Source organism: Oncorhynchus mykiss, chromosome 15, assembly GCF_013265735.2.
Source record: "Oncorhynchus mykiss isolate Arlee chromosome 15, USDA_OmykA_1.1, whole genome shotgun sequence".
Lineage (NCBI taxonomy): Eukaryota > Metazoa > Chordata > Actinopteri > Salmoniformes > Salmonidae > Oncorhynchus > Oncorhynchus mykiss.
The window spans coordinates 21,018,795-21,046,564 of record NC_048579.1 but is presented as its reverse complement, the minus strand read 5'-3'; the positions used below and the strand labels follow the sequence as shown (position 1 = coordinate 21,046,564).

At 41.7% G+C, this 27,770-nt stretch overlaps 1 protein-coding gene and 1 long non-coding RNA gene across 2 annotated transcripts; one reads left to right on the top strand and one right to left on the bottom strand.

The window, feature by feature from the left end:
• LOC100136149 (myosin-7) lies at nucleotides 1-15,908 on the bottom strand. Its single transcript, XM_021562690.2, has 40 exons — nucleotides 15,842-15,908; nucleotides 15,669-15,712; nucleotides 13,659-13,867; nucleotides 13,181-13,324; nucleotides 12,933-13,089; nucleotides 12,820-12,847; nucleotides 12,622-12,727; nucleotides 12,402-12,494; nucleotides 11,794-11,857; nucleotides 11,605-11,703; nucleotides 11,144-11,247; nucleotides 10,908-11,046; nucleotides 10,688-10,806; nucleotides 10,356-10,505; nucleotides 10,094-10,264; nucleotides 9,642-9,951; nucleotides 9,455-9,528; nucleotides 9,055-9,260; nucleotides 8,831-8,954; nucleotides 7,108-7,244; nucleotides 6,764-7,019; nucleotides 6,284-6,526; nucleotides 5,939-6,115; nucleotides 5,683-5,828; nucleotides 5,517-5,607; nucleotides 5,035-5,424; nucleotides 4,801-4,927; nucleotides 4,587-4,705; nucleotides 4,301-4,497; nucleotides 3,938-4,121; nucleotides 3,410-3,575; nucleotides 2,435-2,559; nucleotides 2,039-2,347; nucleotides 1,726-1,929; nucleotides 1,321-1,617; nucleotides 1,071-1,175; nucleotides 862-957; nucleotides 640-774; nucleotides 313-361; nucleotides 1-125 (listed from the first exon to the last, which is right to left on the bottom strand). Exons 3-39 carry the CDS (start codon nucleotides 13,857-13,859, stop codon nucleotides 341-343), a joined length of 5,814 nt encoding a protein of 1,937 aa, XP_021418365.1. The 5' UTR covers nucleotides 13,860-13,867; nucleotides 15,669-15,712; nucleotides 15,842-15,908; the 3' UTR covers nucleotides 1-125; nucleotides 313-340.
• Nucleotides 9,063-27,756, top strand: LOC110489781. The gene is made up of 3 exons (XR_002468621.2): nucleotides 9,063-9,218; nucleotides 26,120-26,190; nucleotides 26,550-27,756. It is a non-coding gene; the product is annotated as an uncharacterized LOC110489781 (long non-coding RNA).
• Nucleotides 27,757-27,770: the final 14 nt, after the last annotated feature.

Here is a 27,770-nt window from a genome sequence, read left to right as displayed (position 1 = left end):
TTTAACTTGACTTTATTCTTTATTCTGCTCATGTTACATGGAGAATAGAGAAACAACTAAAGCACTACAGTCAGGAGATTTTCAGAAAGGTCCATCCGAGAGCTTCACTCTTCATCATGTCATTTCTGTGACAGAAGATGGATGAAGGTTCAAATGTAATAAACTACTGTAAACACAAAAAACAATATTTCAATGTATTGTTATATGAATGATAGTATGGTTATTGGACATCAAATGCTTGGGACTGTCATCATACTTGAGATGAGTTTGCAAATTAGAACCAATATTATTATTTTCATTAAAATAACTGACCTAGGAGCCAGCATCACAACTCTTGGCCTCACTCCTCATCCTTTCCTTTCTGTGACAGAGAAGATAGATGGATTGATTGATTATTAGAACATTTTACTGTGTACTGAAAAACATTTTATATTGCCGTATACCGTGTCCTCCTGTTGAAATTTTACAATGTGGAACTTCAACAGGTATGCATAATTACTTGGTAACAATGTAATAGATTATGCATCTATAACTTATTTTCTTCAGGATTCATGAGGTAATATCGAGAATTGAAATGACCATTAAACAGAGTCCCAGTTCCCAGAAAGTTGAGGCTTTTGAAACAGAAACTTCACTGACCTTGGAACCGGCATCACGACTCTTGGCTCTCATCTTGTTGACCTGAGACTCAGCAATATCAGCCCTCTCTTCTGCCTCATCCAGTTCATGCTGAATCTTACGGAACTTGCCCAAATTGGAATTGGCTTGTTCCTCCTGTGATTTAAAAAAATATTATTTAAAGGTTTCTAGCAAACAAAACAATTTGAGAATTAAATATGCAACATATGGATGGTTACTTACAGCCTCCTCTGAAGTTCTCTTGTAGGATTTGACCTTCAGCTGCAGTTTGTCCACCAGGTCCTGCAGGCGGCTCAAATTCTTACGGTCTTCCTCAGTCTGCACACAAAAATAAGGGAAGAAATAGTCATATACTGTATATATCTTACATTTGATTCTGAGCATGTTAATGTTAATTGTTAACTGTGCACTGTTAAATTAAAACAATGTACCTGGTAGGTGAGCTCTTTGATGCGTCTCTCATATTTACGGACTCCTTTCACAGAATCACTGCTCCTCCTTTGCTCCAGTTCCACTTCAGTCTCTAGCTCTCTAACCTAAAAATATATGATCGATGTTAACACACCATGTACATTTATTTTGTTAGTTATCACTACTTTCAATATTGAAGCTACAAATATGACTAGAAATATGAATTGTGACATTGAATTAATAGAAGAGAATTGTAGCTTAGACACTTACTCTGGCCTCCAGCTTCTGGATCTGCTTCTTGCCACCCTTCATGGCGATTTGTTCAGCTTCATCCAGGCGGTGCTGCAGGTCCTTGATGGTCTGCTCCATGTTCTTTTTCATGCGCTCCAGGTGAGCACTGGTGTCCTGCTCCTTCTTCAGCTCTTCTGCCATCATAGCAGCATCAGTAATGGCCTTCTTGGCCTTTTCTTCTGCATTTCTACACTCCTGCACAGCCTCCTCCACTTCATTCTGAAGCTGGGATGTGTCGCCCTCTAGCTTCTTCTTCTGGCTCAGTAAGCTGGTGTTCTACACATACAGTATGTATATATGACAAATTATTTGTATATTACCTCTACATACCTCAAGTAGCAGATATTTAAGGAGAACCCTAATTGTTCTATATTACTGTCTTACCTGTGAGTGCAACAGCTGAACTCTCTCACTAACATCCAACAGTTCCTGCTCAGCCAGTTTGCGGCCTCTCTCAGTCTGCTCCACCAGGGCTCTCAGCTCATCCAGTTCAGCCTGAATCAAGTTGTTACGTCTCTCCACAATGGCAATGTTCTCCTTCAGGTCATCATTGCTACGAAGAGCATCATCCAGCTGCATTTGAGAATCCTTTAGAGAGAATAGATTTTACTATATTTATTTTCTTGTTTCACAGTGTGGTTTGGCTTTATCCAAAGGCACAAGCAATGTTTTTAATTCAGTGGTGTGGAAGTAATACCTTCAGATGGGAATGGAGACCCTTAAGTTGCTTCTGGGCCTCTGATGCCTGCCTGTTGGCCTGGCTGAGCTGGATCTCCATCTCATTGAGATCTCCCTCCATCTTCTTCTTCAGCCTGAGAGCTTCATTCCTGCTGCGAGTCTCTGACTCCAGGGAGCTTTGCAGGGTATCCACAACTCTCTGCTGGTTCCTCTTATTCATCTCCATTTCCTCATCCTTCTCCACCAGCTTCCGTTCAATGTCAGATTTCACCTGATTGAACTCCAGCTGAGCTCTCATGATCTTGCCTTCCTCATGCTCTAGGGAGGCCTATGAGAACACAGCCACCCATAGTTTGTAAAATCTTAAAATAAAATGTTGGTACTTTCACTATCTGTAAATGTTTTCTATTCTCACCTCAGCTTCCTCTAGAGCAGACTGTATCTCAGCCTTCTCCTGCTCCAGCTGTTTACGGATCTTCTCCAGTTCATGGATGCTCTTTCCTCCCTCACCAAGCTGCTCCGTCAGGTCAGAAATTTCCTCTGTGGAAAAATATTATTGTACATCGGAATCATTTTGTGATAACTATTGTTGATTAGGGGTGAGGCAAATGGGGAAAAAATCCCAATGTTTAATCAGAAATGTATTGGTTTTCCGTTTATTTATTTCTTTTAAATGCATAAAATTCCATGTGAATTCACACTGCAGCTGTGCTGCTGCCAGCAACGGTTTGGGTCTCACGGTGCATCCCTTTCAGATGGTTAAGCACCTGTACTACCATTACTGTACCTCAATTCTACTCTGCAAAGTTTACATTTCACAACCATCTCATTTAATTTTTTAAAGTATTGCCATATAGGACTTCACTGCTGTCTCTTGCCTTTGCCATTTTTCCAACTGTTAATGACGATGATTTAGTGGTGGAGAGAAGACTCCAAAATATAGGCTAGGATATTCTACACGCAACAGACCGGGAAGACTGAACACATATTTGTATCATTAGCAAAGAGCAACAGCAAGCGAGCCAGAGCGAGGGAGAGAGAGGACATGACCATTGTCATATGTCTTGGTAATCTGTACATTTACCAAAGTAGCCTCAAATTTGACTCTTTCTCCTCTGGTTTTATTTAAATTACACAACAAAACCCAGGCCTTTATAGCCTATCGTCTAGTTTGGCTATAACATGGCAAAGAATATGTTTTGTTATAACTGCACTGTGATTTTAATTTTGTGGGGGAAAAACACACAAATGTTTTTTGTTAGTGGATTTATTCTTAACTTCAACGATCCCAATTCCGTTTTAACGTTTAAACATTCACACGCATAATCTCCATTACATATCGATCTTTCATTGACTAAATTAAATAGGCTAATAATGCTCATGGTCTGACCTTGGAGGTTCTTGTTCTCCCTCTTCATGGTCTCCAGATGATCCAGAGACTCCTCATAAGAATTCTTGAGTTTGAAGAGCTCAGTGCTGAGAGATCTGGCCTCTTTCTGGGAGCTCTCCAGCTCAGTCTGAGACTCCTCAAACTTCTGCTTCCAGTCAGCCAGGATCTGGAAATCACACAGGTATTTTAGGTAGTTGGAATACAGTATATAATTAAGATACAATGTACTTTATTGTCCATTAACTTACAGAGAACTCACAACCCAACCCTTCAAGACACACACGGGCTGGAAGCAATGTTTCAGTCGCACTGCAGCTGGAGCAATTATAGGGGGTTAAGTGCCTTGTTCAATTGGACAACAAGCGATGGTAGTGTGTAAGATGATGCCAGAAACATTCTGGTTGCTAGCTCACTCAACATCAACCTTCTTGCTGGCCCACTTCTCGAACCACTAGGCTACCTGCCGCCCCTCGTACAGTATTGAAGCCTCCTAAGGCCTGCGTATCCAAAATGTTTTCTTTTTTTTACCTTGTCAAAGTTCCTTTGCTTCTTGTCCAGAGAGGCAGCAGCTGCATTGGATCTCTCCACATCCACCATGAGATCTTCAATCTCATTCTGGAGTCTGTGTTTAGTCTTCTCTAGGGATGAACATTTAGCATTTACGGCTTCCACAGCTTCCTCTGCATCCTGCAGACGCTGAGCCAGCTTCTTCCTAGATTGACATAGATGAGAAACACATTTCTGAACATCTGACTTTTTTCTTCCTGATATATAGTGATTGTTTAACAGGTGTTCAACTTATTATTTATTCGTCATGTACTTTTGTGTATTGCTCTTTCAGCCAAGGTTCAATAGCCTGAAAAGTAAGAGAAAGTAATAAAACATCCTTACTTTGCGTCCTCAAGCTCCTCAGTCTTCTGGATGGCATCAGTTTCATACTTGGTTCTCCACTGAGCCACCTCAGCATTAGCCTTGGACATGCCACGCTGCAGCTCAGACTTGGCCTCCTGCTCCTCCTCATACTGCTCCCTCAGCAGATCTGAGTCATGGCGAGCAGACTGCACTGCATGGGCAAGTGCGTTCTTGGCCTGGTAAGGACATTTAAAAAAGGATCTGTAATTATGCTGGAGGATAGATAGTAGTTGGATAAAGGACACTGCATTTGTTGTATCAATACCTTGACTTCCTCCTCTAGTTGTCTCTTGAGGTCTTCAATCTGCTGAACGTTGGACTGCTTACCTCTGGTCAGTTGAGAGACCAGAGAGTCCTTCTCTTCCAACTGTCTGGCAAATTCACCTGTTTTCATTCAATTCAAATTATTTTCAATGATATTACATACTGTGGTTATTCATTTCGGCTGTTCAGGTTTTTTGTTAATATACTGTTTGTACCATTCTCAGTTTGAAGCTTTGCTTTCTGCATGGTGAAATCATTGATGGATCGCTGTCCTTCCTCAGCTTTTGTCCTGTATTCACTCATCTGGTCCTCTAGAGTGCGGCACATTTTCTCCAGGTTTGTCTAAAAATAGATTAAAAAAAAAAATACAGAACAGCATCACTAAATTTCTTCTTTAAAATGTCGAGAAAAAACATACATTTTATAGATTGCTCAATAATACCACATACTTTGGACTTGACAATCTGCTCCATGTTGGAGACCACATCATCCAGCTCCAGCCTGAGCTCACTCTTCTCTTTCTCCAGCTTCTGCTTCACTCTCTGAAGGTTGTCAATCTGCTCTCCCAGGTCAGCTACACTGTCAGCATTTTTCTTCCTCAGAGTGGCAGCTGTAGCCTCATGCTGCAGGGTAGCCTCTTCAAGGTCTCTGCGCACCTTCTGGAACTCAGCCTCCCTCTTCTTGTTCATCTCAATCTGGGCAGCAGTGGCTCCACCAGCCTCCTCCAGCCTCTCACTGATCTCTTCTAGCTCTCTGGACAAGTCTGCCCTCTGTTTCTCCACCTTGGCACGGGCAGCTCTTTCAGCCTCCAGCTCTTCCTCTAATTCCTCAATGCGGGCCTTAAATGGTAGGAATTCAAATTTTCTGGTATGATCAGAACATAAACAATTGTAACAGAAGGATTCCCTTTTCAACGATGCTATGGAAATACCTGCAGCTCCTTCAGTTTCTTCTGAAGCTGGGCACTCATGGCCTGCTCATCCTCAATCTTGCTGTTGAGTTGGCTCATCTCAAAGTCCTTCCTGATAAGTAAATTAGACATTTGAGCACTTTCTATAAAATAACTATTCATGAGATGTTATGGGTTGTGATCTTACTTCTTCATTCTCTCCTCCAGCTGCTGCTTGTCATTCTCCAGGTCCATTAGGCTCTCCTGGGTCAACTTCAAGTCTCCTTCCAGCTTTCTCTTGGCTCTCTCAAGGTCCATTCTCACCTTCTTCTCTTGCTCCAGAGACCCTTCAAGCTGATAAAGGATATATTAAACAATATTCATAGTAAGCAATTTACTGTTGCGTATTTTTAGGATATTACTAATTTTGTTGTACTATTTGTGAATTACTATTTGATACTCACATCATCAACTTGCTGTTCCAGTTTGGCTTTGGCCTTGGTCAGCGTGTTGACTTTGTCCTCCTCACTCTGCAGGTCATCCAGTGTTTGCTGATGAGCCTCTTGCAGAGCCTTCTTCTCCTTGGTCAGCTTGGCAATGATTTCATCCAGAGCTGCCATTTCCTCAGTCAGGTTTTTAACCTATGGAAAATGAACAGTGTCATTACACTTAACTCCAAACCAATTAATTTCAGTTTGGCTCGAACTAGGGGGGGGGGCATGTGTGGTCCGGAGTCGGGAGCTGAAACCGCTACACCAAACTCTGGCACATGAAGCTTTAACACCACAAGAATAAAGATAAACCATTACCTTGTTCTCTGTGGCATGCTTTTCCTTCTCCACTTTAGCCAGAGTGAGCTCCAGATCATCAATGTCCTTCTTGAGTTCTGAGCACTCATCCTCCAGCTTCCTCTTCTTAGCAGTTAGCTCTGAATTCATCTCCTCCTCATCTTCCAGTCTTTCTGTCAGCTCTTTGGCTTTGGCCTCAAGCTGGATTTTGCTCTTGATCAGACCCTCACATCTCTCTTCAGCATCACCAATAGTGTCTTCTGACTGTCAATGTGTCAAAATGTTGTGAGTATATCACATTCTCCAAAGCTCAAAAGTTTGGTGACAAAATATTTGGACACTACAAATGATCAACAAATGCTGATTGTGCGCATCTATTTATCAAATCATGTCTCTTCTCTCTCTCTTTTTCAATTTCTCTAGAGCTAATAGCTAACTAGGAAATACCATTTTGACAAAGGATGTGAATGCAGCAACTGCAGTGCAGTTAATGTTACTCACAGTTTGGACAGCGAGCTGCAGGTCATTCCTCTCTTGGAGAAGGGAGACCATCTTTTCTTCCAGCTCCTTTCTACGAGCTTCAGATTTAGCATAAGCCTCTTTAAGCTTCAGGAATTCTTCCTTCATGTTGGCCATCTCCTTCTCAGTCTCTGCTGACTTCAGCAGAGGTTTGATCTTGAAGAACATCTTCATCCAGGGCCAATTCTTGACACCCATGAAGGCACGAATGTTCCATTGGATCACAAGCAAGGCATCCCTGTAAAATTAGGTAAATTGGCGTGTTATAAAACCTTTTCCACCTTCAGTATATTGTCTGCAGAAGTTTTGTTTATTCTAATTCCAACCTGCGGTCAACCATTTTCTGGAACTCAATTCTAGCAAGTAGACCACGTGATCTGGCCTGGAAGCCAGTGATGATAAGAGCGAGACGATCGTCTCTCATCTCCTCAAGTAGACCCAGGAGACCAGCCTTGAAGAACACCTAAAGATACACAAAGGCCATAATGTGATGCTTAGATCTTCTTGTATTTGGTAGGATTGTATTTTTCTGCCAGTTGACCATAAATAACTTAAATGAGGTACCCCCCAGATTTACAAGACTTGGTAGTCATGTTTAGATTGCGGATTTCTTGTCTCTGTACAAAAATGTCACAAATTGAACACAAGTTGGCCCTCTTATGTGCAATTGATTTTACAACTTTAGTCCCAGCATGTTGACCGAGAATTACACATTTTGGCAAGATCTTTAAAAATAAATACATAAAGTCTAACCGTGTTCATTTCTGTTAACAATTACTATGACAAAAAATATTGTCAATGACCTATTTTCCCTGAAGAAAACTAACGACGAGATGAGGAGATGCCATGAAAAAATGATCCAACTGTAACAAATTAGTATTAATTTTAGTTGATAAAAATGTGATGAGACTTGAATTTCATGTGAGACTAATGAGCATTCAATTTGACATGAAGCTCTGTTTTGTCCAATCATAAACATTCATGCCTTTGCAGAAGATTTAAAGCTGCAATATGTAACTTTTTTGGCATCCTGACCAAATTCACATAGAAATGTTAGTTATAGATATGTCATTCTCATTGAAGCAAGTCTAAGAAGCAGTAGATCTGTTCTATGTGACCTATTCATATGCTTCCCATTCTTAAGTTTTATTTTTTACTTTCGGTTTTGTACACCAGCTTCAAACAGCTGAAAATACAATATTTTTGCTTATGGAAAATACATTTCACAGGGTTTTAGATAGTACAATGATTCTCTACACTATACGTGCTTGTATTGTGACATAAATTGGAATTAGGCGAACTAATTTTAGCCACCAAGAAATGGCAGAGCGATTTCTGCATATTGCACTTTTTAATGCAATCCTCTCATTGGCAGAATTAACGTCTTTCAGTAGCCTTGGCTTTGTAGCCTTGGCTATATGGTAAATCATGGCTGGCATTGGTTACAATCTGCCACAATATCAATATGCCAGCAATATGAGGGAATAGTAGACCTAGTGGGACAAGGTTATCTTAATATCCACATGATGGAAGGTCAATGTTCATTATTTAATGGAAAAATAATACACTGAATAAAATGTGATTAAATGACTGGGGCTAAGACTAAAATTGTCCAGATTTTTAGTTGACTGATAACTAAAACTAAGAAGGGTGAAATTACTAAAATGGGACTAAGACTAAAAGGTATTTTAGTCATAAAATATAAGACTAAAACTAAATCCAAAATAGCTGACAAAATTAACACTGAAGTCTATTTCAAAAATCATGGCCACTATGCTTTCAATTGCTTACTGTAGATCTGGATCTACTAGCTTGTGGCACTATACCAAGTATAAATGTGTATTTCTTGACATGACCCATTTGCACTAGAGACCGATGGCATGATATAAGCATGATCAATGGTATATCAGCAGTTATTTCAAGAATCATTCCTCAGGTTGGCCAGATGGTGGTGTATTGTTAATAAACTGCTCGGACCCGATAATTGCTGCTGTTTTTCCATCCTTTTCCAACAGGTCTTATTGCTTTTCATCTATTTAAATAACTTACCTTAGTGTGTCCTAATCTGTACTGGGTATGGTCAATGTCCAGAGAGCCCAGGAGTTTTTCAGCTGCCTTCATGTTGTCAATGAACTGACCCTCAGGGATAGAACTTGGATTGAGGATGCGGTATCTGAATTTAAATCAGAAAGAAATTATCTTATATAATGGAAGACCTGAAGAGGTAAACGGTTTATTTTATTTTGAAAATGAAACGCATCATTATTTTTTACCTTTGTTTGAAGTCAGCATACAGGATTCTGTTGGGGAAGCCCTTTCTGCAGATCCTGATGCCTTCCAGCACACCGTTACAGCGCAGCTGGTGCATGACCAGAGGATTCTCCATGGCCCCAGGAGTCTTGGTCTCATTGGGGATGATGCAACGCACAAAGTGGGGGTGAGTAGACCTCAAGTTGGTCATGAGTTTACCCAAGTTCTCCTGTCAGTATGACAAATGTAGAATTTTCCATCAGTGAATGAGTCTCCAAGTACCTCACGAGTCACAGCGGCATTTAATGCTAACATGCCTAACCCAACATACTGGCATCTCAAATTTTGTGCAAATGTAATACATCTGTTAATAATCTTCCATGTGAAAACATCAAAAACATATTGATTTAAGCTCAGATTTACCCTGTGCAATGCAGACACAGTCTGGAAGGAAGAGCCTTTCTTCTTTTTTCCTCCAGCCGCTTTTTCTTCGGGTGCTGTATGATAATGAAATAACTATTTAAATATATTATTATTACTACTATCATATACTGTGGATTGTTATTTATTTGAGTGTGTTGTAGTCTTTGCTGATATAAACACATAGTACCTCCTTCTGCACCAGCATAGTTTGCAAACAGGTTTGCCAGGAACTTAAGACTTGACTTCTGGAACAGTCCGACCACAGTCTCATTCAGGGGGTCCTTGTTCTTCACCAGCCAGTTACCAATGTTGTAGTCAACAATGCCAGCATAGTGAACCAGGGAGAAATGGGCCTCTGGTCTACCCTTAATAATCCTAGGCTTCTGGAAGCAGGCATTTTTGCCCAGATGGTTTTCATACAGCTTTGCTTTGAATGTGGAATCACTGGCCTTGGGGAACATGCACTCCTCTTCAAGGATGGACATGATACCCATGGGCTAGTGGAAGGAATGAATACAAATGAATTAATGCTAACGGAAAACCATAGTGAATAAATATCAGCACATGTAAAAAGATTGCCTTTAAAATATCAAATATTTCTAAGGTCACATCAACTACTGCAAAACTGAAGACACCAACCCTTTCAATGAGATCAATGCAGGCAGCCAAGTCCATGCCAAAGTCAATGAACTCCCAGACGATGCCCTCTTTCTTATACTCTTCCTGCTCCAGCACAAACATGTGGTGGTTGAAGAACTGCTGCAGCTTCTCATTAGTGAAGTTGATGCACAGCTGCTCAAAGGTGTTGAACTGAAATAGAAGTTCACAGTTACTTTATTTTGTCAGCTGTGATGGTTCAGATATATCATTTTATGATGTGTCCTTTTTATTAAATACTCACATCAAAGATCTCAAAGCCAGCAATGTCCAGCACACCAATGTAGTGCTGGCGAGCATTCTTAGTGTCCAGAGTAAGGTTGATTCTTATCACCATCCAGAGGAACATGTTCTCGTAAATTTTCTTTGCCAGTGCACCAACAGCGTAGTACACCTACAAAATATTGAGAAAATAAATGACTGAAACATAGCCTCAACAGAAACACTAAGGGACAGTTTCCCTGACACCGATTAGGCCTAGTCCTGGACTGAAAAGCAATGTTCAATGGGGAATTACAGGTATGAACATAGACAAGTTTTATGCTGAATATTATTTTTTAAATGTTGAAGACTCACCTGGTTGACATTCTGACCTTTTGTGACCCACTCATTTCCAACTTTGACCCTTGGGTTACACAGCCCCTTGACTAGGTCAGCAGAGTTCAGACACATCAGATATGCAGCTTTGTCAATATCTGGAAAAACAACGTTTTATGATTGGAAGAGGCAATCCAACTGATTTTAGATTTTCACTACTGCATAATGAAGTGAGAGGTTTTAAATCCTCAGCACTCACCCTCAGTGCCATCTGCCTCTGCTTGCTCCTCCCGCTGCTTATTCTTGAACTTCATGTTGCCGTAGTGCATGATGGCACCAGTCAGCTTATAAATGCCATTAATCTCTTCTTGGGCAAATCCAAGCACATTAAAGGCATCCTAGTTCCGAAATAAAAGGCCATTGTTTTGTATTGGAGAGAGGGTTGGATACAAGTGAAATGTTATTGCATATACAGTATATAGATTTTTTACTCACATCAGTAGCCATTAGCTCATCTGCATCATTAATGGAAGTTACAGCAATCTCTCCTTGGGAGATGAAGGCATAGTCATAGGGATTGCTTGTGATGAGTAGCATCTCTGAAAAGAATTGAACAGCTCAGTTTATGTGTGTTCATGCTGTGGTATAGGTCATAACATAATATACTCAGTATTAGGGTTGAGGTCAATTAGAAAAATTGCTTTCTGCAAAAAGAAAACTGTAATATTATAAATAGACAGGATCATTTAAAATAAACTGCTGGAGATTGTTATGTGTGCATAACATTTTTATGTTGTCTGCTTAAATTACATTTGAATAATTGCAACTTTTTTATATACAAAGAAAATGTTACAACATAAATCATACGACATTGTGTTTTACGGTAGGGAATGGGAGTAGCACGTTTAATCCTGAATTGACATCAACCCTACTCAGTTTGATGATTCAATACTCACCCAGCAGTTCTGGTTTCTTTTGGGACAGGATCTGGTAGAAGATGTGATAGTCTCTCTCAGCCTTGAGCTGGAAAGTGACACGTGACTTCTCCAGAAGATCTGATCAGTATGGAAAAGTTATTTTGCTATTAATGTGTTTCCTGTCAAATAGATCTGTTCATTCCTGAGCAAATTGAGTGTTGTACTCACAAGTCTCAATGTCAGCAGATGAAAGCTTCCCAGTGACTCCAAAATGAATTCGGATGAATTTACCCTGTAAGTTATTGTCAAAGCAGAAATTAATAAGCACATTACATCTGGGTTCAAGTAGTATTTGTTTTCTTTTTGAATACCTTAGGTGCACTTGAGGTTGCATGGTGTAATGCAGGAATGGGCAACTTTGATAGGGATGGAGGCCAGTCACTCTCACTCTCACTCAAATATCATATTAAAAACATTTCTCTCCACTCTAACACAACGTGCCATTGGAACACAGGAGTGATGGTTGCTGATAATGGGCCTCTGTACGCCTATGTAGATATTCCATAAATAAAAAATCAGCCATTTCCAGCTACAGTAGTCATTTACAACATTAACAATGTCTACACTGTATTTCTGATTAATTTGATGTTGTTTTAATGGACAAAAAAATGAGCTTTTCTTTCAAAAACAAGGACACTTCTAAGTGACCCCAAACTTTTGAACAGTAGTGTATATATTAAATGACATATTTTTTGTAGCGGTGGTCCATATAGGGGAAACACTGAACATGTATAATAAGATTTGAATAATATTTCACAAACAAAGACCAAACTTACGAATCGGGAGGAGTTGTCATTCCTGATGGTCTTGGCATTACCAAAAGCCTCCAGGGCAGGATTGGCCTGGATGATTTGATCCTCCAGGGTCCCCTACAACCCAACAACCACACAGTGTTAAAATGATGCAATAAAAATCAATACTCCATGAATAAAATTGGGTTTTGTCAACATATACCCATCCAGCCATGAAGAATATTTCATTTGCATTAAATTTGACCTTTTTTTCTTCCGCTGCACTTTTCTTTCCACCAACAGCAGCAATGCTGGCGAAGTACTGGATGACTCTCTTGGTGTTAACAGTCTTTCCAGCACCGGATTCTCCACTGGGATTTAAAAATACAAATGTTGATGTCTCAGAATTTCTCTTAATTTCTAATAGTCTCAAATGGATATAACCTTTGGTTGATGTACTTACGTGATAAGGACAGACTGATTTTCCCTGTCTGTTGAAAGAGAAGTATCAGTAAATGTGACATTATCCAAATATCATTTGATTTATATAGATGAAAAGGAAAAGTTATATTTTACCTGACAACATGTACTGGTAGGCATTGTCAGAGATGGAGAAGATGTGAGGAGGAGCTTCTGTCCTCTTCTTGCCTCTGTATGCATTGACAACAGACTGATCGTACACTGGCAGCCACTTGTATGGGTTGACAGTGACACAGAACAGCCCTGAGTAGGTCTGTCAAAGACAAGGGGATGTATATTTAGTTCAATTCATTTGAATGAATGTTTGATTTAATGGAGATATTAGCAGACAGGTCATTACTTACGTAGATCATCCAGGCTGCGTAACGCTCTTTGAGGTTAAACAGCACAGCGGGCTCGTGCAGGAAGGTGAACATCGCCATGTCCTCAATTTTATCAAACTTTGGCGGGTTCTGGGGGTGGACGTCGTCCTCCTTCACAGTAACAGTCTGAAAGAAGTGCAAATTAAATAGTTCTGTGTCATTTTCAAGGTGCAGAGCTATTCACTTTGAGACAAACCCTAACTTGATATTACACACAACATAGAATTTACAGAAATCATCCATTTACATGTAATGCCTGATTTACATGAAAGTCAAAGATTTAAAGGATTCTGCTTTAGTATCTCTTGTAAGATTTTTTATACTAAACAGTGAAGTGCATAACTCAATTCAGTTTATAAGTAATTGTTCATCAGTCATAGAGTTCTTAGTAGAAAAATGTATTATCTTATGATTTTCCAGGTCAAATTTTTTCAGAAATGCTTTTCAGCAAAATATTTACCTTTCCAAACTCTGTTTCAGCGGTGACTTTAGCCCCATCTCTGCTGGTGATTGTGGCCTTGACGTATTCTACCTCAGGGTCAGGCACATAGCACTCTCTCTTTATGTCAAAGGGTCTAGTCTGGCATTCCATACGCTCCTTGTCTGATTTACGCAGAAAGGAAGCTGCACCGCCAAACTCTGCCATCAATGTGTCCCCCATTCTTAAACCTGTGAAGGCAGGAACAGAGTATTGAATACATATGTATATTTTACACACAGTACCAGGTTTGAGTTGGAATAATACCATGTATTTGTTGTTGTGGATAGTGTGTATGTACTGTATATTCTATTTATTATTATTATTATTATTAGGTTGAATTTGCTAAACCTCAGATTTACATGTGGCTGTCCTCTCACTGTTGCCATTGTGTGTTGTATGCCAGGATTCGCATGACAAACATTTCTCAAACTTATGAAACAGCAGCCATTTAGATCTTCATACTTTACAGTATATTTTACAATATCAACCATATTTTGATAGTTTGACATTTTATTCTGTTCATGACAAAGGGAACTGTGCATATTGTGGTAATAATCTAATATCAGTGTAAAGCACTAATATTAAAGAATTTTAAATACATCAACAACTTTAGGGCACCAGGGCTGTATTTCACTTCTCTCTGGTACCAGTTTTGGAATTTAGTGTAAATTAGACCTTTGTCCTGATTGTCCCTTCATACAACAACAACAAAACATTTTTATAAATGTTACCCCAAAGACCTAAATGAATTGGAACATTAGATATTAGTGTGACTGTATGTACAAGTAACTGCCAAAATAAAGGAAACACCCATATCTTTGCTCCCGAGTGGCGCAGCAGTCTAAGGCACTGCATCTCACTACAGTCCCTGGTTCTAATCCAGGCTGCATCACATCTGGCTGTGATTGGGTGTTCCATAGAGCGGCGCACAATTGGCCCAGCGTCGTCCGGGTTTGGCCAGGGCAGCCCGTCATTGTAAATAAGATTTTGTTCTTAACTGGCTTGCCTGGTTAAATAAAGGTTAAATAAAAAAATAGGGCATTGGGCCACCACAAGCCAGAAAAACTTCAATGAATCTTGGGATAGATTCTACAACTGTCTGGAACTCTGTTGGAAGGATATGACAACAATCTTCTATGAGAAATTCAATAATTTGGTGTTTTGTTGATGGTGGTGGAAAACGATGTCTCAGGCGCCGCTCCAAACTCTCCCATAAGTGTTCAATTTAGTTGAGATCTGGTGACTGAGACGGCCATTGCATATGGTTTACATCGTTTTCATGCTCATCAAAGCATTCAGAGACCACTCGTGCCCTTTGAAATAGGGACATTGTCATCCTATGGGGGGGCATGGCCATGGTAGCCAAAATAATGGCCTGCCCATTTTAATTTTACATGACCCTAAGCATGATGAGATGTTAATTACTTAATTAATACAGGATCCATACCTGTGTGGAAGCACCTGCTTTCAATACACTTTCTATCCCTCATTTACTCAAGTGTTTCCATTATTTTGGCAGGTACATGTATATACTCTATATGAGTAGTATAATGGTAATAATGGTCATGGCAGGCCAATAAAACTTAAATATAAGCCTAAAGAAACATGAGGGTTGATGCAGAACACCAGTAGGCTACCAGATTTAGAGTCATAGATTAATAAGAGTTTATCTGATCAATATGAAGGTCAGTAAACCAAAAGCACATTAAATATTAACCAAAACGTGTGAGGTTCAGAGCAGACAAACGTGACTAGGTCCACTGTAGCTGAAATCTACAGCTTGTGATAGTGATGACACTGACAACATGTAATTACTATACAGGATAGATGTATTATGCCACATAAACAAGTTGACTGGATTAATGAGTACAGACAACAAAATATATTTTTTTGCATTTATAGACACATTTTATAAAACGCAGTTAAAGACTTCACACAAACCACTAGGAGGCTGGTAGAGCCTTTATTTTAGAAGATTGTGAATCTTACCTGTTGTTGGTCACCCCTTGGATATTTGGTGGAAAAGATCTCTACTGAGAATGAAATAGACAAATACAAAGACAAATATCAGTCAACTGACCAGCTATGTCTGGTTATGACTATTGTTAGGTCCTGTAATGATTATCTTTGCCCTCCTCAGCAGACTGCCTCAATATGCTTACCTTCAGGATGTCCGGTGCCTTGTGTCTCCCCTGGTCTGACTCCCCCTGGTATCCATCACTCTTTATAAAGAGTGTTGCTCAGCCCTATATGGAGATGGTTCATGTCATGACATAAATTAGACTGATTATTTCAAAAGAGCTGTATTTGGGGCTAGAGGTGTATACCTCTTTGACCTATCAGGCTCGTTATAACAACAGGCTATTCCAGGGAGGACAGAGGAGGGGAGTAATTGGCTGCATTGAAAGCCCACTTGATCAAAGGGCAGTCTCAGGCACTGTAGTCATCTAAACATTACAAGCATGTATGTTTGACCAATGGGAATTCATCAAATTATGTATTAATGTGCAATGACACGAAGTAAGTTAGCTCCAAAAACAGTTTGTAGTAATATATGTCAATTTTTTTTTTAAGATTTGCACTCCCCCTGTCCTTCCCCCCCCCCCCCGTCCCCCCATTCGTTGCTCTTTGTGATGACTTTGGGATTTTAGTCTTGCTACTCCTACAACATTGCGTTGAGTAAATGAGATGACATGAGAAAGTGTTGTTGCAGTGTGTAAATTAATTGCATGATACAGTTCTTATGATGCAGACAAGTGCAGCTGTCCTTTGTTCACCAAGACAAGGTCACTCTCACATCTATTGTCACCAAGAGTAACAGCTATTGTAAGTATAACACTAGACCTCGACTTGTTGACGTGGCATTGTTTCCTTCCCTTTGTCATTGAGGACAAAAATAACCCTGTGAAATTGTTCTTTGGGTGTACAGTATATGAAGTGCACATAAATAATTAAAGCCATACATTGAGTAATACATGTCACTTTCTTCAAGAAACTCATGCTAGAGGGACTCAATGTACGTTAGAAATATTAATGTTTTAAAATTTAATGTTAAGAAAAAACACTTACGTTATAAATGTTAGGATGTCACTTCTACCTTTTTTTGTTAAAATAACCTGTATACGGTGCTGGCTAATCAGGTCAGAAAAGCCTGGGTAGAATACTACATAAGGTGCTGACCCAAGGGGCATCAGGTCTTTGATTTGTAGCAACACACCGTAAAAGGTCAAGATAGCTGCCAATGTGTGAGTGTGAAGCTGTCTACAAGCTGTCTACAAGGTGACAATATAGTGGTTGTCATCGCCAGAGAGTTCCCCTCCTTAGACATAGAGGAGCACCTTTGACTCCTACAGCTTTCACACCTTGAGCATTCAGCCTCAATGTTTCCTAATTAGCTTCCACATGCTACTTCTCAATGATACTGTTAGGTGTCCAATTCCCAGCTGTCGAGAAATTAATTCCTGTCACTACAGGAGGAAATGCACACTGATCATGAAAAAACAGTGTGACCTTTTACCCCAAAACTATATCAGTAGATGGCTAAAAACAAATAGTTCTCTCTCTCAAAGATGGATTTTAAAAGAAGCAACGTTTTGTAAGCCAATACTTTCGCTGGCACATTATTCTTTCCCTTGAGGATAATGTACAGTGGGGTCCACTATTATTGACACCCCAAAAGATTCTTATGAATAAAGTAGTCAAAAGGTTTGTATTTGGTCCCATGTTCCTAGCACGCAATGACTACATCACGCTTGTGACTCTACAAACTTGTTGAAAGCATTCGCAGTTCGTTTTGGTTGTGTTTCAGATTATTATGTGCCCAATAGAAATGAATGGTTAATAATGTATTGTGTCATTTTGGAGTCACTTTTATTATAAATAAGAATAAAATGTGTTTCTAAATACTTGTGTATTCATGGGGAAGCTACCATGATTACCGATAATCCTGAATGAATTGGGAATAATGATGAATGAGAAAGTTACAGAGGGTCAAAGATCATACCCCCAAGACATGCTAACCTCTCATCACTACCAATAACAGGGGAGGTTAGCATGTTTTGGGTGTATGATCTTTGACCTTCTGTAACTTTATCACAATTAATTTAGGATTATTGGTAATCATGGTAGCTTCCACATTAAAATAAAATTGTTTAGAAACAGATTTTATTCTTATTTATAATAAAAGGGACTCCAAAATGGATTATCCGTAATCATGGTATAAATTATCAATAATCATGGTAGAATCATTTTAGGATAAAATATATCATTTCCACATTTTTTTGAGCATACAATACAGCGCAGTATTTGAATTAGACATTTTATACAGTCATTAATGCTCATCTTTATCAAGGGTGTCAATCATTTTGGACCCCGCTGTATATCCACCCCATCTATCAGCCAATATATTTCAAGCCTCTAAAATCTGCCATGATCCACAACATATTGACATAGTATTTGTATTCACTTGTATTTTGCATTAGTGCCTCTTACATACTATTGCCCAATGCTCTAGTATTTAACTTTTTAAAAACCTGTTTTACATTGCACTGTTTGATTTGACCCTCAAATGTTTCACTCCCCTCATTAAGCTCCGTACTTAGTCTCAGTACTTGAACAGTCTATTCTAGGCTCAACCTCTCTTTTTACTCCTCATACTCAGCTGTCCAGTCTGCTTGTGTTATAAGAACTGCCTGTCAGACAGAAGGAATGATGGCTGGACACCTTACCACTGCTCTGCTGTTGAAATGTGTAATCTGACTCTCCTTTGTATTTCAAAGACTGCCCTATAATTAGGATGCCCATGTGTCTGTTGTGACTCAAAGGTCATGGAGAACGCACCTCACTTCTCAGTGTTGTCTTTGTCCTTGCTTTGCCTTTCACACTCTGACGCTATTAGGCTTGTGTTATTCACACACTGTAGATACAGTGCCTTGCGAAAGTATTCGGCCCCCTTGAACTTTGCAACCTTTTGCCACATTTCAGGCTTCAAACATAAAGATATAAAACTGTATTTTTTGTGAAGAATCAACAACAAGTGGGACACAATCATGAAGTGGAATGACATTTATTGGCTATTTCAAACTTTCTTAACAAATCAAAAACTGAAAAATTGGGCATGCAAAATTATTCAGCCCCTTTACTTTCAGTGCAGCAAACTCTCTCCAGAAGTTCAGTGAGGATCTCTGAATGATCCAATGTTGACCTAAATGACTAATGATGATAAATACAATCCACCTGTGTGTAATCAAGTCTCCGTATAAATGCACCTGCACTGTGATAGTCTCAGAGGTCCGTTAAAAGCGCAGAGAGCATCATGAAGAACAAGGAACACACCAGGCAGGTCCGAGATACTGTTGTGAAGAAGTTTAAAGCCGGATTTGGATACAAAAAGATTTCCCAAGCTTTAAACATCCCAAGGAGCACTGTGCAAGCGATAATATTGAAATGGAAGGAGTATCAGACCACTGCAAATCTACCAAGACCTGGCCGTCCCTCTAAACTTTCAGCTCATACAAGGAGAAGACTGATCAGAGATGCAGCCAAGAGGCCCATGATCACTCTGGATGAACTGCAGAGATCTACAGCTGAGGTGGGAGACTCTGTCCATAGGACAACAATCAGTCGTATATTGCACAAATCTGGCCTTTATGGAAGAGTGGCAAGAAGAAAGCCATTTCTTAAAGATATCCATAAAAAGTGTAGTTTAAAGTTTGCCACAAGCCACCTGGGAGACACACCAAACATGTGGAAGAAGGTGCTCTGGTCAGATGAAACCAAAATTGAACTTTTTGGCAACAATGCAAAACGTTATGTTTGGCGTAAAAGCAACACAGCTCATCACCCTGAACACACCATGCCCACTGTCAAACATGGTGGTGGCAGCATCATGGTTTGGGCCTGCTTTTCTTCAGCAGGGACAGGGAAGATGGTTAAAATTGATGGGAAGATGGATGGAGCCAAATACAGGACCATTCTGGAAGATGGAGTCTGCAAAAGACCTGAGACTGGGACGGAGATTTGTCTTCCAACAAGACAATGATCCAAAACATAAAGCAAAATCTACAATGGAATGGTTCAAAAATAAACATATCCAGGTGTTAGAATGGTCAAGTCAAAGTCCAGACCTGAATCCAATCGAGAATCTGTGGAAAGAACTGAAAACTGCTGTTCACAAATGCTCTCCATCCAACCTCACTGAGCTCGAGCTGTTTTGCAAGGAGGAATGGGAAAAAAATTCAGTCTCTCGATGTGCAAAACTGATAGAGACATACCCCAAGCGACTTACAGCTGTAATCGCAGCAAAAGGTGGCGCTACAAAGTTTTAACTTAAGGGGGCTGAATAATTTTGCACACCCAATTTTTCAGTTTTTGATTTGTTAAAAAAGTTTGAAATATCCAATAAATGTCATTCCACTTCATGATTGTGTCCCACTTGTTGTTGATTCTTCACAAAAAAATACAGTTTTATATCTTTATGTTTGAAGCCTGAAATGTGGCAAAAGGTTGCAAAGTTCAAGGGGGCCGAATACTTTCGCAAGGCACTGTACGTTAACATAAAACTGTCATTGAAATATGTTGGACTCAATGTAACTAACTGATTGCTGGTTTTATCATTATTTAGAAAGTTGAGCTTAAAGGGGCAGTCTGCAGTTGCTACATCATTTTTGGAGTTATACATTCATTATATGTACCCATTGATTCTTGAAGATTATAATTTTGAAATGCCTCATAAGCTTAGCTCAACTGTCGTACCCCATCAGAACCCAAAATATAAGCTTGTTTAACTCCAATGTTTGTAAACAAAGTAAATATAAACAACACTGTATCGCCTCAAAACATGGTTAAAGCCATCATTTTGATATCATGGATGGTCAGTCTGTCATGTACTGTCATGTTGTGTCTTGTTTCTGTCCTTTCCTTTCACCCTGTCTCCCTCTGCTGGTCGTACTAGGTTACCGTTTCTGTCCCTCTTTCCCCCAGCTGTTCCTTGTCTTCTCTGACTACCTCATTCACCCCCTTTCCCACCTGTTCCCTTTTTCCCTCTGATTAGGTCCCTATATCTCTCTCTGTTTCTGCTCCTGTCTTTGTCGGATTCTTGTTTGTGTGTCTCATGCCTGAACCAGACTATCATCGTGTTTGCTGCAACCTTGTCCTGTCCTGTCGGAATCTACCTGTCCATCTGAGCCCACGTGTGTTCATCATTAAAGAAACTCTGTTTGTTAATTCGCTTTTGGGTCCTCATTCACGCACCTGACAGAAGAATCCGACCAAGAATGGACCCAGCGACTTCGGATCCTCGCCACTCAGCCGTCGAGATCCAGGGAGCGATGCTAGGCAGACACGAGCAGGAATTGTCTGCTGCTCGACATGCCGTTGAGACCCTGGCCACCCAAGTCTCCAACCTCACAGAACAGGTTCACCATCTCCGCCTCGATCCACCGGCCACTTCCAGGGCTTTCGAATCTCCGGAGCCCAGAATCAATAACCCGCCGTGTTACTCTGGGGAGCCCACTGAATGCCGCTCGTTCCTCACCCAGTGTGATATTGTGTTTTCTCTCCAGCCCAACACTTACGCCAGGAGCACTGCTCGTGTCGCCTACGTCATATCTCTCCTTACTGGACGGGCTCGTGAGTGGGGCACGGCAATCTGGGAGGCAAGGGCTGAGTGTACTAACCAGTATCAGGACTTTAAGGAGGAGATGATACGGGTTTTTGATCGATCTGTTTTTGGGGAGGAGGCTTCCAGGGCCCTGTCTTCCCTATGTCAAGGTAATCGATCCATAACAGACTACTCTATTGAGTTTCGCACTCTTGCTGCCTCCAGTGGCTGGAACGAGCCGGCTTTGCTCGCTCGTTTTCTGGAGGGTCTCCGCGCAGAGGTAAAGGATGAGATTCTCTCCCGGGAGGTTCCTTCCAGCGTGGATTCTTTGATTGAACTCGCTATTCGCATTGAGCGACGGGTTGATCTTCGTCACCGAGCTCGTGGAAAGGAGCTCGCGTTCTCCGTTGCCCCCCTCTCCGCATCACTACCATCTTCCTCTGCCGGCTCGGGTGCTGAGCCTATGCAGCTGGGAGGTATCCGCATCTCGACTAAGGAAAGGGAACGGAGAATCACCAACCGCCTCTGTCTCTATTGCGGTTCTGCTGGTCATTTTGTCACTTCATGTCCAGTAAAAGCCAGAGCTCATCAGTAAGCGGAGGGCTACTGGTGAGCGCTACTACTCCTGTCTCTCCTTCAAGATCCTGCACTACCTTGTCGGTCCATCTACGCTGGACCGGTTCGTCAGCTTCCTGCAGTGCCTTAATAGACTCTGGGGCGGAGGGCTGTTTTATGGACGAGACCTGGGCTCGGGAACATGACATTCCTCTCAGACAGTTAAGGGAGTCCACGGCCTTGTTCGCCCTGGATGGTAGTCCTCTCCCCAGGATTCAGCGTGAGACGCTACCTTTAACCCTCACTGTTTCTGGTAATCATAGCGAAACCATTTCTTTTTTAATTTTTCGTTCACCTTTTACACCTGTTGTTTTGGGCCATCCCTGGCTAGTTTGTCATAATCCTTCCATTAATTGGTCTAGTAATTCTATCCTCTCCTGGAACGTCTCTTGTCATGTGAAATGTTTAATGTCTGCTATCCCTCCTGTTTCCTCTGTCTCTTCCTCACAGGAGGAGCCTGGTGATTTGACAGGGGTGCCGGAGGAATATCACGATCTGCGCACGGTGTTCAGTCGGTCCAGGGCCACCTCTCTTCCTCCACACCGGTCGTATGATTGTAGTATTGATCTCCTTCCGGGAACCACTCCCCCCCGGGGTAGACTATACTCTCTGTCGGCTCCCGAACGTAAGGCTCTCAAAGATTATTTGTCTGTAGCTCTTGCCGCCGGTACCATAGTCCCCTCCTCCTCTCCCGCCGGAGCGGGGTTTTTTTTTGTTAAGAAGAAGGACGGGTCCCTGCGCCCCTGCATAGATTATCGAGGGCTGAATGACATAACAGTGAAGAATCGTTATCCGCTTCCTCTTATGTCTTCAGCCTTCGAGATCCTGCAGGGAGCCAGGTTTTTCACTAAGTTGGACCTTCGTAACGCTTACCATCTCGTGCGCATCAGGGAGGGGGACGAGTGGAAGACGGCGTTTAACACTCCGTTAGGGCACTTTGAATACCGGGTTCTTCCTTTCGGCCTCGCTAACGCTCCAGCTGTCTTTCAGGCATTAGTCAATGATGTCCTGAGAGACATGCTGAACATCTTTGTTTTCGTTTACCTTGACGATATCCTGATTTTTTCACCGTCACTCCAGATTCATGTTCAGCACGTTCGACGTGTCCTCCAGCGCCTTTTAGAGAATTGTCTTTTTGTGAAGGCTGAGAAGTGCTCTTTTCATGCCTCCTCCGTCACATTTCTCGGTTCTGTTATTTCCGCTGAAGGCATTAAGATGGATCCCGCTAAGGTCCAAGCTGTCATTGATTGGCCCGTCCCTAAGTCACGCGTCGAGCTGCAGCGCTTTCTCGGCTTCGCGAACTTCTATCGTCGTTTCATCCGCAATTTCGGTCAGGTGGCAGCTCCTCTCACAGCCCTTACTTCTGTCAAGACGTGCTTTAAGTGGTCCGTTTCCGCCCAGGGAGCTTTTGATCTCCTCAAGAATCGTTTTACATCCGCACCTATCCTTGTTACACCTGACGTCACTAGACAGTTCGTTGTCGAGGTTGACGCGTCAGAGGTGGGCGTGGGAGCCATTCTTTCTCAGCGCTTCCTCTCTGACGACAAGGTCCACCCATGCGCGTATTTTTCTCATCGCCTGTCGCCGTCGGAACGTAACTATGATGTGGGAAACCGCGAACTGCTCGCCATCCGGTTAGCCCTAGGCGAATGGCGACAGTGGTTGGAGGGGGCGACCGTTCCTTTTGTCGTTTGGACTGACCATAGGAACCTTGAGTACATCCGTTCTGCCAAACGACTTAATGCGCGTCAGGCGCGTTGGGCGCTGTTTTTCGCTCGTTTTGAGTTCGTGATTTCTTATCGCCCGGGCTCTAAGAACACCAAGCCTGATGCTTTATCTCGTCTCTTCAGTTCTTCAGTAGCCTCCACTGACCCCGAGGGGATTCTCCCTGAGGGGCGTGTTGTCGGGTTGACTGTCTGGGGAATTGAGAGGCAGGTAAAGCAAGCGCTCACTCACACTCCGTCGCCGCGTGCTTGTCCTAGGAACCTTCTTTTCGTTCCCATTCCTACTCGTCTGGCCGTTCTTCAGTGGGCTCACTCTGCCAAGTTAGCCGGCCACCCTGGCGTTCGGGGTACGCTTGCTTCCATTCGCCAGCGTTTTTGGTGGCCCACCCGGGAGCATGACACGCGTCGTTTCGTGGCTGCTTGTTCGGTCTGCGCGCAGACTAAGTCCGGTAACTCCCCTCCTGCCGGCCGTCTCAGGCCGCTTCCCATTCCCTCTCGACCGTGGTCTCACATCGCCTTAGATTTTGTCACCGGACTACCTTCGTCAGCGGGGAAGACTGTTATTCTTACGGTTGTCGATAGGTTCTCTAAGGCGGCTCATTTCATTCCCCTTACTAAGCTTCCTTCTGCTAAAGAGACGGCACAAATCATCATCGAGAATGTTTTCAGAATTCATGGCCTTCCGTCAGACGTCGTTTCGGACAGAGGTCCACAATTCACGTCTCAATTTTGGAGGGAGTTTTGCCGTTTGATTGGGGCTTCCGTCAGTCTCTCTTCCGGCTTTCACCCCCAGTCTAACGGTCAAGCAGAACGGGCCAATCAGACTATTGGTCGCATCTTACGCAGTCTTTCTTTTCGCAACCCTGCGTCTTGGTCAGAACAGCTTCCCTGGGCAGAATACGCCCACAACTCGCTTCCTTCGTCTGCGACCGGGCTATCTCCTTTTCAGAGTAGCCTCGGGTACCAGCCTCCGCTGTTCTCATCTCAGTTCGCCGAGTCCAGCGTCCCCTCCGCTCAGGCTTTTGTCCAACGTTGCGAGCGCACCTGGAAGAGGGTCAGGTCTGCACTTTGCCGTTATAGGACGCAGACTGTGAGGGCTGCTAATAAGCGTAGAACTAAGAGTCCTAGATATTGTCGCGGTCAGAGAGTTTGGCTCTCCACTCAGAACCTTCCCCTTAAGACGGCTTCTCGCAAGTTGACCCCGCGGTTCATTGGTCCGTTCTGTATTTCTCGGGTCATTAATCCTGTCGCAGTTCGACTTCTTCTTCCGCGATACCTTCGTCGCGTCCACCCGGTCTTCCATGTCTCCTGTATCAAGCCCGTTCTTCGCGCCCCCGCTCGTCTCCCCCCCCCCCCCCCCCATCCTTGTCGAGGGCGCACCCATCTACAGGGTCCGTAGGATTTTGGACATGCGTCCTCGGGGCCGTGGTCACAAGTACCTCGTAGATTGGGAGGGGTACGGTCCTGAGGAGAGGAGTTGGGTTCCCTCTCGGGACGTGCTGGACCGTGCGCTGATCGATGATTTCCTCCGTTGCCGCCAGGCTTCCTCCTCGAGTGCGCCAGGAGGCGCTCGGTGAGTGGGGGGGTACTGTCATGTACTGTCATGTTGTGTCTTGTTTCTGTCCTTTCCTTTCACCCTGTCTCCCTCTGCTGGTCGTACTAGGTTACCGTTTCTGTCCCTCTTTCCCCCAGCTGTTCCTTGTCTTCTCTGACTACCTCATTCACCCCCTTTCCCACCTGTTCCCTTTTTCCCTCTGATTAGGTCCCTATATCTCTCTCTGTTTCTGCTCCTGTCTTTGTCGGATTCTTGTTTGTGTGTCTCATGCCTGAACCAGACTATCATCGTGTTTGCTGCAACCTTGTCCTGTCCTGTCGGAATCTACCTGTCCATCTGAGCCCACGTGTGTTCATCATTAAAGAAACTCTGTTTGTTAATTCGCTTTTGGGTCCTCATTCACGCACCTGACACAGTCCTGGCATCCATAGCTCTATCTATGAATTTGGGAGTAGTTACATTTCTCCAGCTCCATCCCTTTAGATATTTACTGAAACAGGGGCAGGGACAAGCTTTGCTATTGTTTCAACTGCTGATTGCTGCTTTAAAGTGAAGGTTGCAAGAAAGGTTGTTTTTTTCCACCTGAATTTATGTTTTATCCCAATACAAAGGTTGCACATCTCTGTACAGCAAAGTAGCTGGCTACGTTTGTTCATTGATGGGCACATTTTTTACTCTGTCATGCTGATATCCGCAGATACGGGACATTAGACAGTTAGGCAGAATTTTGTCACACTGTGTTAGTTTCGTGGGGAAACAAACATGCAATCTACTTTTAGAATCTTTTTATTTGTGGGGTAATGGAAAGGCTGTTGGAAAGCGCTGCACTATGGCTTATTAACAATTAACAGGATGAAATAAGTGTTTTGTTTGGATGCAGACAGTTACTGTGTGATATTTACCTTATTTGTATGTATCATCAATCTCTCCTCCATGTGACTCACAGATGCAGGATGCCTCTTGCATTGGGTGAATTTCTGTCAGGGACAGCAAGCATGACCACACACAAGAGAGATGGTACGAAGTGAACTGTCTTTGGTAGCATTAGATTATACACTATTATAGTGTCTATTGTTTCATTTACTTCTAATTAGATTTGTTATGTCTTTAATTTCTGTCTTTTGATACAGATGTGTTGGTTAACAAGTTACCTTTTTTGCTTGTGTCACGCTTCAGCAGCAAGCACAATTGCCAGTTTTATTTTCTTATAACGTTGCAAGCCAGTTTTGATTTTTTTTAAATAGAATTTACCAGAACGACAGATATTTATTGAATTAGCATCGGGACAAAGGGTGACTTTTAAACCAGTAGATCTGTATGATTCCCTTTGCTTTTTCCTTCATTTGATCTTACATTTCACCTTTCTTCTCTTTCAGCTGATTCCTTTTGCTTTTAAGTTCCTTCTTCCCTCAACATCTGCACATCAGCCCCAACCAGGAGGCTCCAACCAAAAAATTATTAAAAATGTGGGCCCAGTGTACACTTGTAGATCACCGTCAATGTAGTCTCAGGAAAGTGTTTTCTTTCCACAGGGACCACAGAAGCATCTGAACAGGTGATGTATCGTTATTCTGAAAGGTATATTTGACCTCACTTCAAAAATATTAAGAAGGAATACAATCTGATACTTTTATAATAACACTACTACTCATAACCATTTTATGGCCAATTCACTATTCTAGGTCATTCTTGGAGTTGCCCCAACCTCCGGTCAATAACAGATTCTGCACGCAGCTCTTTACTGTGTAGAACTTTTGCATTGTGTAGAATTTTGCATTGTATGGACTTCTTGTTACATGCTTTATTTGATATAGAAAAACATTTAGTCTCTAGTGTAGCATTGCTAAGCAAGTGCACCTCTTGTTCTGAATGTACACTGCCTTCACTATATTATTATTATTATTATTGCGTTCTCTAACTGGTTAGCATTACTCAAATTGATTTCAACAGAATATTGTCATAGAATAATGTTGTCATATGTATTCAAGGCTGTTAACAAGACACTGTTTGAATACAGTGGTCTAAAATGTAAGTACACTTCGGATGATGCAGATACGGAGGCTAAATTGTAATGACACGAAAAGGGTTACTGTTCAAGACAATGTATAGATACGGTCACACCTTTACCATTGTTGATGGCAAGAATTTCCCTCCCTCATATTCAGTGTCATCTTTGTTTTGTATATACAATTGGTAAATAACCCAATTAAATTTGAGACACACTGTAACTATTACTCACAATGTTATCCAAACTTAAACGAGGTGTTAAATGTTTGTCTTTTACTATGATACCATTTGACGTATGTTATCTGTATTTTTTTAAATTAAAATCAGTGTTTTTTTATATGATTGTGTTAAATAATAGTGCATTTTATTCTTCCAAAATGTCTAGAAATCCTATTCATAAGGGCATCAACACCAACCTTGATATCTATACCAGACGTGAAAAACCTTTGGCACAAAAGGTAACATATTACAAGCAATATACAGAGATGCAATTTAAATGTACTTTATTATTTATTCTGCTCAGTAACATTTAGAAAAACTAAAGCAATAAAGTCAGGAGATTTTCAGAAAAATCCATTTGAGAGCTTCTC